We start from the raw sequence: 20647 nt of genomic DNA on the forward strand, positions 1-20647 counted from the left end.
GTTTAATATTTATTTTATTCTCTTTATTCCTTTACTCTAATGACTGTATTCTTTTATATTGTAACAGTCTATAAGCTTTTTCCTCTCTCTCTCTCTCTCTCTCTCTCTCTCTCTCTCTCACACACACACACACACACACACACACACACACCCCTACATACTAACACTGTGACCTATTTAGAGGTCTTTTCCATTTGTATTTGTCTTTATTGCATGCAAATCTGTAATTATTTTTGACCAAGAATGCTTTTTATGATTTAATTAAGTGTGGATGGCTAGGTCCAACTCCGAGGTCCTGCCTGCTTGCTCCACCCAGTCCAACATAGCAGAGACATGTTTACTGCTTCTAAGGACCATGCACACCGTCCCATTTTCAGACACACAACGAGTCTATGCTGCCATTAAGCAAGTTATAGCACTCTGTACACAAACCCCATTTAAATGCCCACTAGCTGGACCTCTCAAAAGAATTAGAATCATTTGTGCTGGCAAACCAGGAAGCCACCATTTTTAAAGAAGTTGCTCAGTTTTTTACTGTACCTCTCTTGAAGGACCTATGACACTCCTGCTCGCCACCAGCAAATAGAACCTATCTGAAAAAATAATGTGACTAAACTTTGTTTTTTTTTGTGTGTGTATAGAATTTCTTTCCAAGCTCTCTCAGGTTTTACATGGATATAATTGGCACACATTAGTGTGCCAATATGTTTGCTGGAGGCAGCTTGTTTGTATCCCAGCTGTTCAGATCTGAAATATTCACACACTGAGAAACTGAATTAATTACAACACTGCTTGGCCAATGACTCTAGTATATTCCTAGCAAGCTCTTACAACTTAAATTAACCCATTCCTATTATTTTATATTTTACCATGAGGCTTGTGGTCTACTGGCAAGGTTCTGGTACATCTGTTCCCTGCAGTGACTACATGGCTTCTCACTAACTCCACCTACTTTCTCCCAGCATTCAGTTTAGTTTTCCCACCTAGCTCTATTCTGCCCTATCACAGGCCAAACATCTTCTTTATTAACCAGTAAAAGCAACACATATGCAGAAAGACTTCCCACACTAAGAGGTTATGAGTTTATTTAAACTACTTTACATATTAGATTGTGACTCTAGATTCAAGACTGAGAATAGACCATGAAGCATCAGCAGGAAGAGGTAGGAGGCTGGAGCACAGACCCAGGATGCTGACTGGACCAGCAGTCTCCTTGGACAGAGTGAGAGGGGTCAGATTACAGGTCTGTTTACAAGCCAGTGTCAGGGCTGCAGCAATGGCTCAGTGGGTAAAGCAGCTGCTATGCAAGCATGAGAACCTGTGCTCTGATCCACAGCATCCTCACAGATGCCTGCTGGGTGTGGCTACAGGCTTATGATCCCAGGAGAAAAAAACTAAATGACTAACTACACTAGCCAAATCCATAAGTTATTAGATGAGTACATGTTCCACATGCATATAAATATGCAAACACACCACATACCTACAGGAGAAAAAAAAAAGATGTTAGTAAGAATCAAATACCAGATTTGAGATTTAGTAGACTCCAGGAGTGAGAAAAGACAGGGTTTGGGGCCTTCGAGCCACTTCCTGAAATGAAGAGCTTGTGAACTGGGCAGGCTACAGGAAGGAGATGGAGTGCAGAGATCCAGAGGACAAATCTGGGAGATCAAGAGCTTTTGCTAAACTGGGATCTGCTGGAAAATCTGGGAGACTGCACTTTAGTAGATGAGTGAAGTGAGGCTCAAACATGTATCCTGCACTCAGGAGGTAGGGGCCTCTGCAGACCTGGATGAAACTCTAAAGGCTAAATCTGCAACCCAGGCTTCTGCAGAGACTTCCCAACAGGAAATGAGTTGAGTAATATTTAACTGCCACTATCAGGTTTCAGAGGAAGAACATTTGCGCAGACTCTGACGTTGGCTTCCTCAAGGAACCAGAGGCTCTTTCACTTTTGAAGAAAATGATTTCCAGCTGAGGAGCCTCAGCCGGGGATACATACCAGCAGACCCCGAAGAAAAGCAGGGTGAGTAATGGGACCAGCGGAGTCCACCAAACTATGTTAGTTGTGGGAAGATAAGTGCTGGTCTGAATGCACTAAGGTATACTGTGGCAGACATGGGGAACTTACTGAGATCCAGGGTCCATACTCCACCCCTGCTTAGAGAGTCTGTAGGCTAGCTCTGGTAGGCTGGAGTTTGCTGGATTCACCAGTATGCTTCATGTGCCGGCTCCTGTCATAACCTATCCTGCACTTTCTTCTCTCCTGTCTGACATGAAGCTATGGGGATAAGGGTCGTGAATGGGGAGGAGTTAAGTGGAAGGGCTAAGGATGAGAAACAAAAAAGACAGAAACAACAGCTAGGAGAAGCAGGTCTTGCATAAACTGATGATATAGGCCAAGCATATTTATTAGGAAGTACGGCATCATTTATGCTATTTGAGGGATGGGAGGGGACACCCAAGGTCTGAAGAGAACTAAGTCAGAAAATGTGCTAAGAGAACACAGGATCCCTTAGACACAGCTGCCTTACAACTGAAAACTACAGCCCAGGGTGCTATAGAGATTTGTATTGACATGAATCTTGGTTTATTGATACTAATTTAAGGTCAATTTTGTAATATGTATATATAGTTCAGATCTTGATCAAAGTATTGTGACTGTGTAGCTTCTTTTAAAATGTAATGTATAATTAAAACATATAGATAAATAGAGAACCATCTATAATAGTCAAGCTTGTAGAAATGTTAGTTAGATTTTCTAGATGTATAGAGATATAGTTCATTTAGCTAGGTATTCTTCAAATCTTTCAGATTTGGTATTTATATCTTTCTGAAGTCTTTGATGGAGTTGAAGAATATATAAATAGTTATAGTTTTCCTTAGTTAGGATAAAAGATAAAGTAAATAGAATTATTGTAACTGTAATTCTTGCTTGATACCTGTTATATGTAATTTTACTGTTAAAGTTAAAACCTTACTTTTTATTTAAATAGAAAAGGGAGGTGATGTGGAAGTCCTCTCTGTGTGTTGCTTGTTTTGGTTAATAAGTAAAGAAACTGCCTTGGCCTGATAGGTAGGGCAGAACTTAGGTAGGTGGAGAAGACAGAACTGAATTCTGGGAGGAAGAAAGCAGAGTCAGGGGAATGCCATGGATCCACCGGAGATAGACGTGCTGAGACTTTGCTGGTAGGCCACGACCTTATGATGATATACAGATTAATAGAAATGGGTTAAACTAATATGTAAGAGTTAGCCAATAAGAAGTTAGAGCTATTGGGCCAAGCAATGATTTAATGAATACAATTTCTGTGTGATTATTTTGGGGCTAAGGTAGCTGGGCAGGTGGGACAAACATGTGGGTTGCTCCCTGCAATACCAGGGGAAGAATCGGGTCCCCAGAAGGGTCAACTTCAGTTCCTCCAAGTCACTGGCTCCAGTGTCAAATCAGCCTCACCAGTTCCACTCTTGGACAAGGTCATAGAAGTAATGTTCCCTTTGTCCTTTCATCAGGACCTCTAGGAAAACTTTGGGTCACTCTAACCCCCCATACTTATCCAGGTGGCTCTTTGACTTTCTCTGGGTAATTTTCCTTCCATCTGATTTGGCTCTGGATTGTTCCCCTGTGTGGAGATTTCTCAATTCCTTCACAGGGCCCAGCCTGAACTCAGACTGACCCCTTGAGTCCCCTTCTGTGCTGCATTTCTCCACCTCATTCTCTGTCACAGTAATGACTGAGGGACTGTCTCCTAAGAGTGGGACACTAGAAAAGGGAGAGGATGAGGAGCACAGAGCAGTGAGTGCCCTGCACGTTCCATCTGTGCACCCTCCATCCCTGTACCCTCCATCCCTGCACCCTCCATCCCTGCACCCTCCATCCCTGCACCCTCCATCCCTGCACCCCATCCCTGCACCCTCCATCCCTGCACACTCCATCCCTGCACCCTCCATCCCTGCACACTCCATCCCTGCACACTCCATCCCTGCACCCTCCATCCCTGCACCCTCCATCCCTGCACCCTCCATCCCTGCACACTCCATCCCTGCACACTCCATCCCTGCACACTCCATCCCTGTTTTCCTATCCTCTCAGCTCCTGTCCCTGTAATACCAACACCCTTAACCCCATTCCCCAACCCTTCTCCCTTGATTTCCATCCTCTATTCCTCCCAGCTGTCATGCTCCATGTCCTGCATCCTTCCATCCTCTTGCTTTCCCATCCCCTACATTTCCCCACCCTCCACTCTCCAGATGCCACCTTCCCACTCCCCCTTCTCCATCACTTTCCATGGCTAGGCCTGGGCCAAGTCTTTGCTGCTGTGGTTCTCCAAAGTTAGAGACCTAGATGTCCTGTCTGCTGCTGGTGGTGGGAACTGTGCTCTCCTCCAGGGACAGCGCTGCTTCTGCACCAACAACCCAAGCTGGTCGAGAGGGCCCAAGACTTAATTAAGGACCAGACAAAGATTCAGTGACAGTCATCTTACTAAGGATGGGCTTTTGTTCCCTCCCACTCTGGCTCCTCCCATTGATCTCTCCATTCCTCCTTATACTCACACCCCCAATTTACCATGTCTTTTAAAAGTTTTACACAAGTTCCTCCTAGATCAAATTACATTAGGACAATGACTACCCTGACCTGGAATTCACTGGGTCCCCAGTCATCGGTCTCATTTTACTCACTGTAACCTCTGTCTAATAACTGTTTTCACAGGTTTCTCCAGGAGTGAATGACCATAACCCCAGGATCCATGGTGGCAGACCAAGTTAAAACTCTTCTCCTGGTTCATGAAGTCCCCCCACAACCTATGTCTTCTTAAACTTTAGGGAAAGAGCCTACCCCCACCTCCATCATCCCCCTCCCACAGGAAACAGTCAAGAAGAGACTACACCTCTTCTTTTTATCTGTCCTCAGGGTCAGATAAATGACCTTAATGACGTAAAAGAGGAAAACTTAGAAAAGCTGAGAGTCCCCCTATTCGGCATAACAGCACCCCTGCATGACAGGAAAGTCAGCACAGCAAAAGAACATCCGCTGGCGTCATTCATGAAACTATAAGGAACACATCCAATGATAGATAACATTCCTCTGCAGAGCTCCTTCTGCTGACCTATAACGCCCAAGCTCTGCATCTGAACACACAGTCTCCATCCCCAGGACAGACTGGAGATTTTCAGTTGTTCTGACCAAAGGACAATTTGTCCCTATAGAGGCTGCTCCACTCTTTCTTTTATTTCCAGCTCTCCTCTGTCAGCTCCAGACAAACACCCTTTCCCAGCACATAATGGCTGGCAGAGGCAAAAATCCACCGGCCTCCTGCTTGGAACAGCCACAGAAGGGAGAGCTGAAGCTGTATGGACAAGAGTTGCACAGCCAAGCATTATCTGAAGGTACTACCAACATAGGAAGAGCTTTCTCTCAGAAGGTCCTTGGCATAGAGGAGGCTCAGCATAAGGGTCATCAAGTCTTGAACCCCTCCCACAACGTTAGGAGACTGAAGAGCCTGAAGGTGTCAAGTCCACATTATCTGTCACAGGACGATTTGATGTTAAGTAAGTAAGACCCCAACCCACCCTTTCTGTGACCCCTTATCACCACTGAGCCCTCCTTTCAGGGTTTCCATGGGCAGGCTAAACTTCTGTTTAGCCTGTATTCACATTCTGTGGAGAGTCTGGAACAGGAAGCCTTGCATAAGGCTAAGCCACATATGGTCTTCTACATCAGTTAATTTCATGCCCTCATGTGGTCCTGACAACCCTGGGGAGAAACAGTTAGATGCGTAGTGGGGAGAGGCAGTCATTCAAATGGGCTCTGAGAATGCTCACACATAGTCAGGTGGTGTTGGCACACACTTTTAATCCCAGAACTCAGGAGGCAGAGGTAGCAGATCTCTGTGAGTTTGAGGCCAGTCTGGTCTATAAGAGTTAGTTCCAGGACCGGCTCCAAAGCTACAGAGAAATCCTGTCTCAAAAAATTGAAAGAGGGGAGACAGACAGAGAGAGGTGGAGGGGGGGGCTCCCACAGGGTTCAAGCCAGCTCCCAAGAGAAACACTAAGTGACTGAAATTACAAGTCCAGACTTTAGAGCTAGGCAGAGGCAGATTATGGCCTCCTTCATTATCTCTATCTGGGAAATGGTAAGGTAAACAGCAGTCTTCTAGAGCTGTGGGAGTAAAATAATAATCCACATAAGATTTTAAACAGTCTAATATCCAATAAATGTTCAATACTTACCAGCAAAAACCTAAGCAATTGCTGCTAATCTTATTATCATACTTTGTAACCATGTGGAACAGAAACTTAGAGGCCCACAGGAGGGAGCTGAGGCTCAGAGAGGAATAGGGACTCCCACAGAGCACTAGTGTAGAACCAGGGCAGGTGTGCGAACTTCATAGTTCCAGAACAGAACTGTTTCTCAGCAGCACTTGTAAGAGTGTCTTTCTCCCCATGAGACTACAGACAAAGGTATGAGGATAAACAGGAAGGACCCCAGCCTTGCTTGCTTGGCTTCTACCATTGCCTCTTCGACAAACACACAACCACTGTCTCTTTCCCATAGGCCATCCTTCCTCATTGCGCAGATCCTCAAGCATGCCCAACATGCAGTCCCTTGAATGGACAGAAGACTTGGAATTATTTAGCACAGACTGTGAGTCTTGGAGAAACTTTCAGATCTCAAAGAAGAAGTTTGATAAATGGGTACCTGAGGACTATGAATTCAGATGTGAAGGTAAGTGTAATATGAATAATAAACACCCTGAGACAAATATTAGGTTCAAGCTGAAGATCAGAAAGGAAAAGCAACCAAGCCACTAGAGAGCTCTTACCTCTATGAAATCTTCAGACTGAAAAGAGAGCGAGTTCCTGCCTCATCTTGCCTTATATTCCTCTCTAGTGCTGGTATTAAAGGTGTACACCACCACTGCTCAATTTCTGTGGATAACTAGTGTGACTACCTTGCACTCTGATCTTCAGGCAAGCTTTATTTGCTAGATCACAAACAAAATATCACAATATTTCCCCTATTGTCTAATATAAAGAAGTTATAACTTATATCAGAAAAACTATATGCAATAAGTACAATAACTATATATAATGCATACAGGTAATAAGTATATCAACAATGTCTAGTCCATTTGCATTTGGCAAATACAGAGAAAATACTCCATTATCTCTTCTATCTTGGTTCAAAGTTTTGTACCTAGTTTACTTTCTACCATAGCTTGCATTACCATTCAAAACTAGCTTTGTTCTGCACGGCTATAGGCCCAAAGCAGTTTCTTTATTAATCAATGGTAATCACAGCATACACAGGGAAATCCCACATCAGGGGATTTCCCCATCCTGTAGGCTGGCCTTTTGTCTTGTTGACTATGTCCTTTGCCTTACAGAAGCTTCTCAATTTCAGGAAGTCCTATTTAATAACTGTCGATCTCAGTATCTGTCCTACTGGAAGTGTTCTCTTGTGCAAATGTGTTCAAGGCTATTTCCCACTTTCTCTTCTATGAAGCTCAGTGTGGCTGGATTTATACTGATGTTTTTGATCTACTTGGACTTGAGTTTTGTGCATGGGGATAGATATGGATCTATTTGGATTCTTCTACATGTTGACATCCAGTTATAGGATCATATTGTGTGGATCCAGTTCATAGGTATGTGGATCAATATCAGGGTCTTTTGTTCAATTCCATGGATCCACCCATCTGTTTTTGTACCAATATCAAGATTTTTCATTATTGTAGCTCTATAGTAGAGCTTGAAGTCAGGGATGGTGATGCCTCTGGAAATTCCTTTATTATACATGATTGTTTGGGTTATTCTGGATTTTTTGTTTTTCCATATGGAGTTTAGTATTTTTCTTTCAAGGACTGTGAAGAATTGTGCTGGGATTTTGATGGGAATTGCATTGAATCTGTAAATTGCTTTTGGTAGGATTGCTATTTTTGCTATATTGATCATACCTATACAAGAGCATGGGATAGCTTTCCATTTTTTCTGATATCTTCTTCAGTTTCTTTCTTCAAAGACTTCAAGTTCTTGTCATAAAGACCTTTATTTGCCTGATGAGAGTTAGCCCAAGAAATTTTATGTTATTTGTGGCTATTGTGAAGGATGAGGTTTCTCTGATTTCTTTCTCATTCTATTTGTCATCTGTATATATGAGAGCTACTGAATGTTTTTGAATTAATCTTATCTCCTGTCACATTACTTAACGTGTTTATAAGCTGAGTGGTGCCCTGTTAGAATTTTTTAGGAACATGTCTGACTCAGTTTCCATCTGGAATCCATTCTGTCTTATGTCTTTTGAGTAAAGCTTGCCTACTCTACTTTTTTCAATAACCTTAAGGGCTTTGAGAGACTTTTGATTTAGTCCATGAGAAAACAACACTATATCTGGTAGAAAGTATACTGCTAACACCAAACCTCAGGAACATCAAGATAGAAAGTGAGGCTGCTTACAAGCAGCAAGCACATGTCAGATAAGAGACTTCTTACTCAAAGACAGGAATGGTTTGTGCTTAGATACTGACTGACCATCTGTGCTGTGCTTTCTTCTGCCTTTGCATATAAGCAAGTTCTGAAATAAACTCTGGGCTCTTTGGATGCTTGGTTTGACCAACAAGCTGCCAGACAGACCTCCTGATTCTATCCTGTTTTCTGTCTCATCTTCTTTCCTCTGACTTTCCTTTGGCCTTGAGGATCCCTACTCCAGGTACCCTTGCTGATTTTGTAGGAGTAGGCTCCTACAGCTTATGTATACTATTATAGCATCTGAAAATAGAGAAAGTTTGACTTCTTCCATTCCAATTTGAATCCCATTGATCTCCTTTTGTTATCTTATTGCTCTAGATAGAACTTTGAGTACTATATTGAATAGATATTGAAAGAATGGACAGCCTTGTCTTGCTCCTGATTTTAGTGAAATCGCTTTGAGTTTCTCTCCATTTAGTTTGATGTTTGCTGTTAACTTGCTGTATATTGCCTTTATTATGTTTACATATGTTCTTTGTATCCGTGATCTCTCGAAGACCTTTATCACGAAGGGTAGCTGGACTTTGTTGAAGGCTCTTTTGGTATCTAATGATCATAATAATCATGTGGGGTTTTTTTTCTTTCAGCTTATTTATATGATGGAGTTCATTGACAGATTTTCCTATTTTGAACTATCCCTGTATCTCTAAGATGAAGCCTACCTTATCATGGTGGATAATTCTTCTGATATGTGTTTGGATTTGGTTTGCCAGCATTTTGTTGACCATTTTTATATTAATTTTCATGAGTGAGATAGGGCTGTACTTCTCATTCTTAGTTGCATCTTTGTGTCGTTTGGGTATCAGGGTAACTATAGCCTCTTAAATAAAGAGCTTGGCAATGTTCCTTCTGTTTCTATGGTGTGGAACAATTTGAGGAGCATTGGTATTAGCTCTTCTTTGAAATTCTGGTAGAGTTATGTGCTGAAACCATCTGACCCTGGACTTTTTTTAGTTGAAAGATTTTGATGACTGCTTCTATTTTCTTAGGTGTTATAAGGCTATTTGAATTGCTTATCTGGTTTCAATTTAATTTTGGTATGTGGTATCAGAAAATTGTCCACTTCCTTTAAACTTTCCAATTTTGTGGAGTACAGGTTTTTGAAATATGACCTGATTTTCACTATTTTTCCTCAGTGTCTGTAGTTATGTTTGCTTTTTATTTCTGACTTTGCTAATTTGGATATTCTCTCTGCCTTTTGGTTAGTTTGGATAAAATTTTGTCTATCTTGTTGGTATTCTGAAAAGATCAATTGTTTGTCTCATTGACTTTTTTGTATTGTTTTCTTTGTTTCTATTTTATTGATTTTAGCCCTCAATTTGATTATTTCCTGGTATCTACTCTTCCTGGGTGAGTCTGCTTCTTTTTGTTCTAGAGCTTCCAGGTGTGCTCTTAAGTGACTAGTGTGAGATTTCTCCAGGTTCTTTATGTAGGCACTTAGTGCTATGAAGTTTCTTCTTAGCACTACTTTCAAAGTGTCCCATATGTTTGGGTATGTTCTGCAATCATTTTCAATGAATTCTAGGAAGTCCTTCATTTTTTCTTCACTTTTTCCTTGATCCAGGGTGGTTCATTTGAGCATTGTTCATTTCCATGAGTTTGTAGGCTTTCTGCAATTAGTGTTGTTGTTGAATTCTTTAAGACATGGTGATCTGATAAGATACAAAAGGTTATTCCATTTTTTGTATATGTTGAGGTTTGCTTTGTTACTGAATATTTGGTTGATTTAGAGAAAATTCTATGAGGTGTTGAGAAGAAGTTATATTCTTTTGTACTTGGGTGAACATTCTATAGATTTCTGCTAAACCCATTTGAGTCATAACATCTGTTAGTTTCTTTATTTCTCTGCTAAATTTCTGTCTGGAAGTCCTGTCCAGTGGTGAGATTTGTGTGTTGAAGTCTCCCACTAATAGTGTGTGAGATTTGATGTATGATTTAAGATTTAGTAATGTTTCTTTTACAAATGTGGGTGCCCTTATATTTGGGGCATAGATGTTCAGAATTGAGACCTTATCTTGATGTATTTTTCATGTGATGAATATGAAATGCCCTTCTTCATCTCTTTCATTTAATTTCAGTTTGAAGTCCATTTTGTTAGATATTAGGATAACTACACCAGCTTGTTTCTTTGGTCTATTTTGATTGAAAAATCTTTTCCAAATCCTTTACTCTCAGGTAATATCTGTCTTTGAAGTTGAAATGTGTTTCTTGTATATAGCAGAAGGATGAATCCTGTTTTCAAATTTATTCTGTTAGCCTGTGTCTTTTATTAGGCAAAATAAGACCATTGATATTAAGATATGTTAATGACCAATGATTGTTATTTCCTATTATTTTTGCTTTTGTTGTTAGTGGTGGTATTGTGTATGTTGCCCTTCTTTGTGTTTTGCTGGTATGGAATTATCTATTGACTGTACTTTTATGGGTGTAACTAACATTCTTGGGTTGGAGTTTTCCTTCTAATTAGTTCTGTAGGGCTGGATTTGTGGATTAGGTATTGTTTAAATCTGATTTTGTTATGGAATATCTTGTTTTCTCTGTCTATGGTGATTGAAAGCTTTGCTGGGTATAGTAGTCTGGTCTGGCATCTGTGGTCTCTTAGTACCTGTAGAACATCTGTCCAGGACCTTTTGGCTTTCACAGTTTTCATTGGGAAGACGTGTGATTCTGATAGGTCTGCTTTTATATGTTACTTACTCTTTCTCCTTTTTCAGTTCTTAATGTTCTTTCTTTATTCCACATGTTTAGTGTTTTGATTATTATGTAGCAAGGGAATTTATTTTTGGTACAGTCTATCTGGTGTTCTGTAAGGTTCCTGTACTTTCACAGGCATGTCCTTCATTAGGTTGTAAAGTTTTCTTCCATGGTTTTGTTAAATGTATTTTTTGTGCCATTTATCTGGACTTCTTCTTCTTCTATTCCTGTTATTTTTAGGTTTGGTCTTTTCATGGTGTCCTGGTTATTCTGTATATTCTGTGTTAAGTATTTGTTGGATTTAACATTTTCTTTGACCAATGAATCTATTTCCTCTACAATATCTTCTGAAATTATTGCTTCTATCTCTTGTACTCTGTTGGTTATTCCTGCATCTGTATTTTCTGATCATTTACCCAGATTTCCCATTTCCAAAATTTTCTTAGTTTCTGTTTTCTTTATTGACTCTCTTTCAGTATACAAGTCTTGAACCATTTCCTTCACCTGTTTGTTTTCATTTGACTTTTCTTGCTTTCTTTAAGGGATTTATTGCTTTCTTCCATTTTTTTTGTCTTTCCCTCCACTTCTTTAAGGGAATTTTTCATTTCCTTTTTAAGTGCTCCTATCATCTTCATAAAGTAATTTTTAAGGTTATTTTCTTCTGTTGCATCTGTGCTAGGAGGTTCAGGCCTTCCTGGTGTAGAACCACTAGTTTCTGGTGGTGCCATAATGTTCTTTATGCTGTTGAATGTATTCTTACACTGTTATCTACCCATCTCTTCCTCCAATGGGTACAGGTGGGACCTGTGCTTCAGGGGGTCCCTCTTCCTCCAATTGATGTAGGTGGAGTCTTTGGATTAGGTGGTCACTATTCCTGCAGGTACAGGTAGGATCATACCTCTGACAGTCACTGATGTGGCTCTGGGTCTCCTATAGGTTTAAGCAGGGCCAAGCACCGGTCATTGCTTCTCCAGGTGTCATCAGGGCCAAGGTTCTAGTAGTTGCAGATGGCAAATGAATTGAGGAATGGCTGGGGAGTCTGCTCTTTGGTCTCTAGGGTTTCAGTGGGTAAGGGTGGGGCTTGGGATGTGCCTCCAAGGGTTAGGGCCTAGAAAGAAGTTTCCTCCAGCCAAGAACCAAGACAATTACCTCTCCAGTTGTGGTCAGTGGTGGCAGATGTAGTGGAGGATGGCTGGGGTTCATATATTTTTCATAACTTGAAATATTCTTCTGAATTTATCTAACTATTTATACTCATAACCACCATTTCAGCTCACAAAAACAAGTGGCCAGCTGAGGTTGGCAAACATTAGCCAAATATAGCAAGGTACCCCTGTGTGTGTGTGTGTGTGTGTGTGTGTGTGTGTGTGTGTGTTTCAATGAACTTTGTTAATCTCTGATCATGACATTATTAAAACAAAGCTCATTAGGATCATTGGAGAAAGAAATTTTCTAAGTAAAATCAAACTTAAGAAACAAAACTTCTCTTTCTCATTTTTTTTAGAATAACTTTTTTCCTTATGGCTTCACTCAGCCCCCTCTCAAATTCGTGGCCTCTTTTTTTTTTTTAATTCTTACTGTTTTACACAGAGAGAGACACACACATACACCTATACCCACTCACACACACAAATTTACATACACATACATACATATATATAGCTATTGGCCATTCAACTTTTTATTAGACCAGTCAGGTGCCTTAGGCAGGTAAGGAAAAACAAATGTAACACACTTTACATAGTTAAAAAAATAAGCATAAACAAACATCACACTTATTTATATAGTTAAAAATTCAGTAAAAGATGGAATATACCTTTGCATAGTTAAAGTAATATTTCATAACAGCTGTTGCTTACTACCAAGATGTAAGTGCCAACATTGCACTTTTAGGGATACCTTGCTGTAGCCCGTGAATGCTTGTTCATTTTCTGGCTGCCAAGACCCAAATAATCACACAGAAACTATATTAATTACAACACTACTTGGTCAATGACTCAGGCATATTCATAACTAGCTCTTATATATTTTATTAACCCATTTCTATTAATCTGAATATCACTCTGAGGCTGTGGCCTACCTGCAAGGTTCCAACATCTTTCTCCTTCGGCAGCCACATGGTGTCTCTTTGACACCAACTCTCTCTCTCTCTTTCTCTCTCTCTCTCTCTCTCTTATATATATATGATATCATATATATATATGATCCAGAAGCATACAAATGGGGGTCCCTGATAAACCTAGAAGAGGAAGGAATGGAAGGGCAAGAGACACGAGAAATGACAGCAAGACAGGCCTTCTGATCAAGCTGCAAATCTTATTATTCCTCAGAAACTGTTATATAGCAAATGAGCAGGGGGAGGGGAAGGTGTCAGGAAAGCCTGGTCTCCTGGAATTCAAGACTGGAAAGTCTCTGGCTGAGAGAAAGAGATATTAACTACCAAAAGAGGTGCTAATTGCTTCTAAAGCCTGGAACCTGTTGTCTCACTAGGAGATAAAATACCAGATTAATTTCCTAGGCCCTGGAACTTACCCTGCAGAGGGGATAGAGGTGAATATTTTACTTAACTTGTGAGCTTAAGATGTCTGTAAACAAAATATAGATCTCAAAATACAGGTCTTTGCTTCCAGCATATATATATTCTTTCTTCCAGTCTGGCTATATACAGTCCTGCTATAGACCTAAGCAGCTTTTTATTTTTTTTTTGTTTTTTTTTGACAATTTTTTATTTTTTATTTATTTTTAAGGGGTTATTTTATTTTATTTCTTGTATTTTTATTTTTTTTATTTTTTTATTTTTTTTGTAATTTTATTAAATTATAAAAGTTTCCATTTCCGCCCCTCCTCCCAATACCCTCCCACTCCCCCCCACTCCCTCTCCTCCTCCCTCTCCATCCCTAAAAGCAGTCAGGGTTTCCTGCCCAGTGGGAAGTTCAAGTTCCTCCCCCCTCCCTCCAGGTCCAGGAAGATGAGTGTCCAGACGGACTGGATCCGCAAAATCCAGTATATGCAGAGGAAACAAGTCCCAGTGCCATTGTCAATGGCTTTTCAGAAAGATTCCGGCCAGCCACATTCAGAGAATCCGGCCACATTCAGAGAATCTGGTTGGATTGCGTCCTCGTTCAGTCCCAGTCCAACTGGCCTTGGTAAACTCTCATTAGATCCGTCCCCTTGTATCAGTGGGTGATCACATCCCTCGCAGTCCTTATTTCCTTTTTCATTTTCTTCCTCCTTCTGCCCGTCATTTGGACCTTGGGGGGCTCAGTCCGGTGCTCCAATGTGGGTCTCCATCTGTATCGCCATTCATCGTGGGATGAAGGTTCCGTGAATGATACCCTAAGCAGCTTTTTAAATAAATAATGGTAATAAAACATATTCGCAGCATACAGAGGGAAATACCACATCATCTCCCATTTTCTGTCTAAATAAAGAGAAAGATTTCAACTTTAACACAGTAAAAATACATACAATAAAACAGGTATCAAGCAAGAATTATAGTTACAATATTTCTTTATGAGTCTAAAGTTTCAAATCTAATTTATCTTTTATCATAACAAAGGAAAACTGTAATTATAACTATATAGTCTTCATCTCCATCAAAGACCCCCAGAAAGATATATTACCTAAGTAAACGATAAGTGCATTTTAAGCAACTTCCAAAACTCTAGAATTGACATACATATCTAACTGCCTAGATAGTCAACGTTCTTCTGCCACATTGGGGCATCCATCTTCAACCACAGGCTCATAGTGTCTAACAGACTTTTCCATGAAGCAGGAAATTTTTAAGACTGTTCACCTATACTGGTAATTTGTCAGTAACTTTCTTCTGTGTCCTATAGAATGTCAGGCAGACTCTTTCATGAAACAAGAACCCTGAAGGACTATCTCACCTTCTTTCAGCAAGTTCAGCAGCCATTTTTCTGTGGGTCCCACATGTCCAATATACACAGCATATCATCAAGCAGTCCAGGCTGGAGCAGTTTCTGGCCCATATAGCTAGCCCTGTCACATTGAAGGCAAATTTCATAACGAGTTTCTTCAATGCTCATCAACTTTTTTGAAGTAATTATTCTGCCAAAAGCAGACATGTCTCACTGTCTAGGAAAGTCTAAGTTCTTAAAACACTTTAAATGCCATATTCTGTAGGTCTTCAAAGTGTTGAAGATTATCTAACTGAATTATATCTCTGTATACCTGGAAAACCATGACTATAAGTTTAACTATTATAAATGACTATTAATCTGTAATTTTAATTATACATTACATTTTTAAATTAACTGCATAAACATAATATCTTAAGCAAGAATAGAAATATATATAACAAAGTTGATCTTAAATTTGTATCAATAAACCAAAGTCCATACTAACACAAAGTATTAATCCCTGTATCATATCCCCATCTAAATGAAAATAGACACTTATAAACAATTGTTGCAAGGGAGAGGGCTGCTTTTTTGGAAGTTAGGCATAGTTTTCTCTAAACTACTTCCTGCTGTTTGTTGGGTAAAGTATTTTTAGGGTTATAGAGACCTTTCATGGGTGTCTTGTTCCATCAAACCACAATAGCCTGTAAGGAATCCGCAGGTTTTCATCTTCTATAATATTGTTGAAGATCTGGTCTATGCAATGTCCTGGGAGTCTTATCCTTCAGGAGATTTGGTCTCTCCTGGTGCCCCACACTTCCTATGTATTCATACAGTTTTTTATTTGTTTATTTTTGTATTGTAAATATTCTTTGCTCGTGTAGTCTAATTCCTTTATTAAATGTGAGTCTTGATATTCTGCCTTCTACTTGATCCATTCTACTTATAAGGCTGTCCTTTGAGTTTTTCTAATTGTGATATTAAGTTTTTAAATTTCATCTTCATTTCAGCTTGGTGTCTCTTCAATAGTTCTATTTCTGTTTAATTAAGTTTTCGAATATTGAACTACCGTTGTTCTTTAAATTATCCTTGTTTGTGTTTTCTTGTACAACACTCAGGCATCTATTCTCTTTGAGTTCATTATCTTTAAGCTCATAGAACTAGTTTTTTGTGACTTCTTTAGACTCCTTAATTCTTTGAGGTTTACATTTGTTCAACTAAATTCTTGGTCCTAGGATCCTTCTAGGTAGTTCTCACTAAAGAATATTTTTATGGGACTATTGAATTGAGTGGTGGCAAATATTATCCTGACTGTTGGGTCCTGTGGATGCACAAATACTGAGAAACAGATCAACTGAAGTCTATCAATTAGAAACAAACTTTATTCCAAAAACTATGTTGCCAACTCACTGGAGCCAGGTCAGAGTCTGGGCCTCTGACACTTTGATGATGGGATCAGGTTTTGAGCCTCCTCTTACAGTGAAAATCAAGCCCCAGGTGGTAGGCCAAAGAGAATTTACAATCTTGAGGTTAGGCTTGAGAAGAATTAAAGGGATTTTGATAATCTTGAGTTTAGGCCTAGAGTGACATTACATTTTAAGATTTATAATTTTTGATTACAGAGTGTAAGTTTAAGATACATGTAAAAGCTGTGTATTTGGCACAGCTGCTTTTCCCATAGCTGGAAAGAACGAAAGTCAATTAATTCAAGACAGAGGATCACATAAAGGCAACAGTTGCTGGGGGCTGTAAGACAGAGAGGTATTGTAAGAAGTTAAGAACATTGTTTTGGATGAGTTTGCAGCATCACACCCCTGCAAGTGAGTTCCTTTCGTGTCATTTCTGTATCAGATCATAGTGAAATAGCATATGAGGTCATGGATGATTCAACATGAACATACCCTGACTGCATTTTTAAATAGAAATATAGTTGGGGGAGTTGACAGGAGCCAAAATTTCCACAAGAGGGGTAAAGATAAACTGGGAGCATTTTAAACTTATTCCATCAAGTTTCGGTCATAACATAATATTGCAAACCATTCTCCTTTAGTTGTGGAAAGGGCTTTCCAACTTATTATTCCATGTGCATTGAGTGAATAGGCATACTTTAATTGTTGAATAAAATTCAATTTGTAAAAAAAGAAGAAAGAAAAAGTTAATCTTTGTTTGTAGTAACTGCTTGCTGTAAGGCAGGGAGCAATTGTTAAAAGTTAATCTTTGTCCACAGTGACTGTCAGCTCCAATATCCCCAGAATGTGTGTATGGGCTTACAGTTTTTCTATTTCTGGGCTCTTCATAGACCTTTTATCTTGTTATTGCAATGATACCTGGGCATATGGGCTTCTTTTGTTGCTTGTGTTTCTCATATGGATACAAAAAGTTTGGCCTAAACACAGGATGTGCCACCAAGCCAGAACCTGTGGTTAGGAAGGATGCAGGTGGATCTGGGTCTAGGTTCAGGTCTGGGGTTTGGGGTGAATGCTGTCTGGGCCCGGTCAAGCAGACTCAGCAGGCTGGATCAAAGCACAGGATGTGTGGGCCAAGATGAGCCTGAAAATGGATGAGGGGCAAGTAGCTACGGGTTGTTGAGTTTTGCCAGGGTGTGTGTGCCAGGGAACACACAGAGCATACCACCAGGATAAGTTAAGATGTTCCTGGTAATCAGGTGAGTCACATGGGAAGGGAGAGTGTCTAGAAAGAGGTCAGCATCCCTGGCAAGGGGCTGTGAGCAGAGTGGGGGGGTTCTGTGTTTGAGAGTGTAGGTCTAAAATAGCTTTTATTTAATTGTTTGAAAAGTTCATGTCTTTATATACTTAAACTTGATCTTATTCACTCCCAAATCCCCTCAGGGATTTCAAGGTAGTAATTGCTTCCTACTGCAGAGAGAAGCTTCTCTGGACTAGGTAAGGGTATAGGGAAATCCCACAGAGTATTGCAGCTGCCTTGAATTCCTGAGTATTAGCACCTGGACTTTGAATTTCATGACTGTTACTTTTTGTAATGACCATCTTCTGTTTGAAATGTTTGAGTCTTATTTGAGTTATTCCTGAAGGGTTCAAAGTGTCTGTGAAACTCTGTTGTGAGGAAATTTGAAAAATCAAAATAACGTGTGACAGCGAATTGCTTTGGCATTTGTTTCCTTCGGATAAGATGTTTTGGTATGCAGAAATTGACTTGCCAAGGTTTACATCTTAATTAAATGTTTTCACCTTGAATTGTGAAACAATTATTTTAAAAGATATTTTGTGAAGCAAATGTAGTCAGTTCACAAATAAACGGCTCCTCTGCTGCTTCTAAACCAAAATTCATCCTGAAGTGACCCTATTTCTTCCATCAACCAGGCAAAACCAAATGCCCAAAGTTTAGAAAACCATTAATCTAGGGTTATAAACATAAATATTCAAAAGTTCATTTTAAAATATTCCCATTCAGCAAAATATCAATATATCTGTCCCTAGGGAATAACATCCTGAGCTTTAGACCACATTACAGACATGAATTCCCTCTTGTGTTTTTCAAATCTATCAGCAATTCCTCGGATCTAATCGAGAGGCAGGTGGCTACCCTGCAACATGACATTAGTGCATCTGTGAGCATGTCTCCCCTGGCAGGTTAGTATTTTAGCATTCAGGGTCACCACCAGGTAATATCATTGATGGCTTTCTCCTCCAATGTCCTCAAAGTACTATAAAAGTTACCCACATGGAAGAAGTTTCATATCTGTTCCAACCTGGAGTCTCTAAGTCCTGTAACAAAAGTATGTTGTATCTTCATCAATAGAGTCTTAACTCTTATTCTGGGAGACTACCAAGAGCAATAGCAACAGGCTTTGCTGTCTTTGGAGTCTCTGCATCCTCCTTACCAGTAACTCTTAGGGAGGTACTCCATGTTTGTCACTGGGATTGCCTTCAATAACTCATGTCTTCTGAGGAAAGCACTGAGCATCTGTTACTCCCTAGCCTACATTTATTTAAGTTATGTTTTTGATTAGCTTACAAAGTGTTGTGGTCCCATCTCTAGATGAAAAGTTACGGGAGAATTAATGGCTGCTGAGAGAGGGAGAGTCAGTCTTCTCCAGAGATTAGTCCCTCTTAATTATCCAGTCCCAAATGGCCAACATTAAATATATAACATCAAAACTAATTATACACAGCAGAATGTGGGTGCATACAAGTACGTGTGTATGTATGTAAGCATTATGTATATATGTAACAATCATTAAACAAGAAAATGTGAATTTGAGAGGGAAGGAAGAGACCCAGGAGGAGTTGAAGAGGAAGTTAAGTGGGTAGAAATGATATAAATAGGAAATTCTCAAAATTTAACTCAAAGAAATCCAAATATATGGATCATATGCATAATATATGATTATATGTCATATGATATACATATGACAGAAGCATTTGGTGTTTAACTCTCTGGGCATGGTTATCCCACTAAATAGGATATTTCCCATTTCCATCCATTTTCTGTGGATTTTTTTGTTGACTTTTTTTGAATGTGTATATGTGTGATAAACATCCATGTATGTGTACATCTTTGAATGTTTTGAGGCCTACATATGTGGGGTTTTGCACTGTATGTGCTTATGAACACATAAATTGATGTCTGGAATCTTCTTCTATTGCTCTTCTGTGTTCATCGACACAGAGACTCCCATTCACACCCAGTGCACATCAGTGGAGCAAGTCTATATAATTATATTGCTCTGTGGATCCTATCTCAGCTTTCTGTGTCTGAAGTGATAGGGGACACAATTCAAATGCAGCATATACAGGGGTTATTGGGATAAAAATTCTAGTTCATATGCTTTTCCTTTAGACTTGTTAACTTGCTGCCCCAGATAATATTAAAGTACTGAACTTTAATATCTTCTATACTTCAGTACTGACAGTATTGAAGAGTATTTAGATGTGTACATAGTAATGTTATATTCAGATCTGTAGAGGCCCCCAAAAATCAACAAGGAGACTGAGCTCTGTATGTAAAAGCAAGGAGCCTTTATTCTTATTCAAGTTTGAACTTGGATTCTCGGTATGTCAAATGCATTGGCATGATCAGAGAGCCCCAAGCTCCACTGGGGTGAATGTTTTTTATATGATATCAGAAGTTGGGATGAAGACTTTCTAATATTTGGGACCCCTAATTGGTTGATATTTGTCTAGAAGGATCCTGGAGAAAAGCAATGGGTGTGTGCTCGCTGGTAATCCTTTCTACAGTGGTTGGAACATTAGGAATTTCCTTTGGATGATCTGTTATTAGTTGGTACCTGGGTGGTCTCAGTTTGTGGTCTTTCATAGAACCAGATATTCCAATAGAGTAAACTACTGAGACTCAGGCCTCTATTAAACTTATCATGATTTGTCCCTACATTTCCCCCTTCATGAGTACCAATGATAGGAATCAGACATGGGTTCTGCTTGTCCAGGAATATAAGGGGATGGTATTGGGACTTAAGAACCGTTTTAGTTAATAAATCCATTAATTACAACTCTGGACTATTTTTTGGTAAGTCAACAGAAATTATAAATAGTGATTTTTGTCCCCCATGCTAGGGA

General features: G+C 39.7%; 1 protein-coding gene across 3 annotated transcripts in view; it reads left to right on the forward strand.

The window, feature by feature from the left end:
• The first annotated feature begins 1893 nt into the window (after window positions 1–1893).
• Window positions 1894–20647, forward strand: part of LOC125409583 (NACHT, LRR and PYD domains-containing protein 1a-like) — a 73650-nt gene continuing 54896 nt past the window's right edge. For all 3 annotated transcript variants that reach the window (XM_087910364.1, XM_087910366.1, XM_087910365.1), the window contains exons 1-3: window positions 1894–2026; window positions 4712–5550; window positions 6557–6727. In XM_087910364.1, coding sequence (XP_087766490.1) covers window positions 5283–5550; window positions 6557–6727 — 439 coding nt within the window. In that variant the 5' untranslated portion in view covers window positions 1894–2026; window positions 4712–5282. The remainder of the gene's footprint in view (window positions 2027–4711; window positions 5551–6556; window positions 6728–20647) is intronic.

This window comes from Myodes glareolus, chromosome 9, assembly GCF_982192425.1.
Source record: "Myodes glareolus chromosome 9, mMyoGla1.1, whole genome shotgun sequence".
NCBI classification, from domain to species: Eukaryota; Metazoa; Chordata; class Mammalia; order Rodentia; family Cricetidae; genus Myodes; species Myodes glareolus.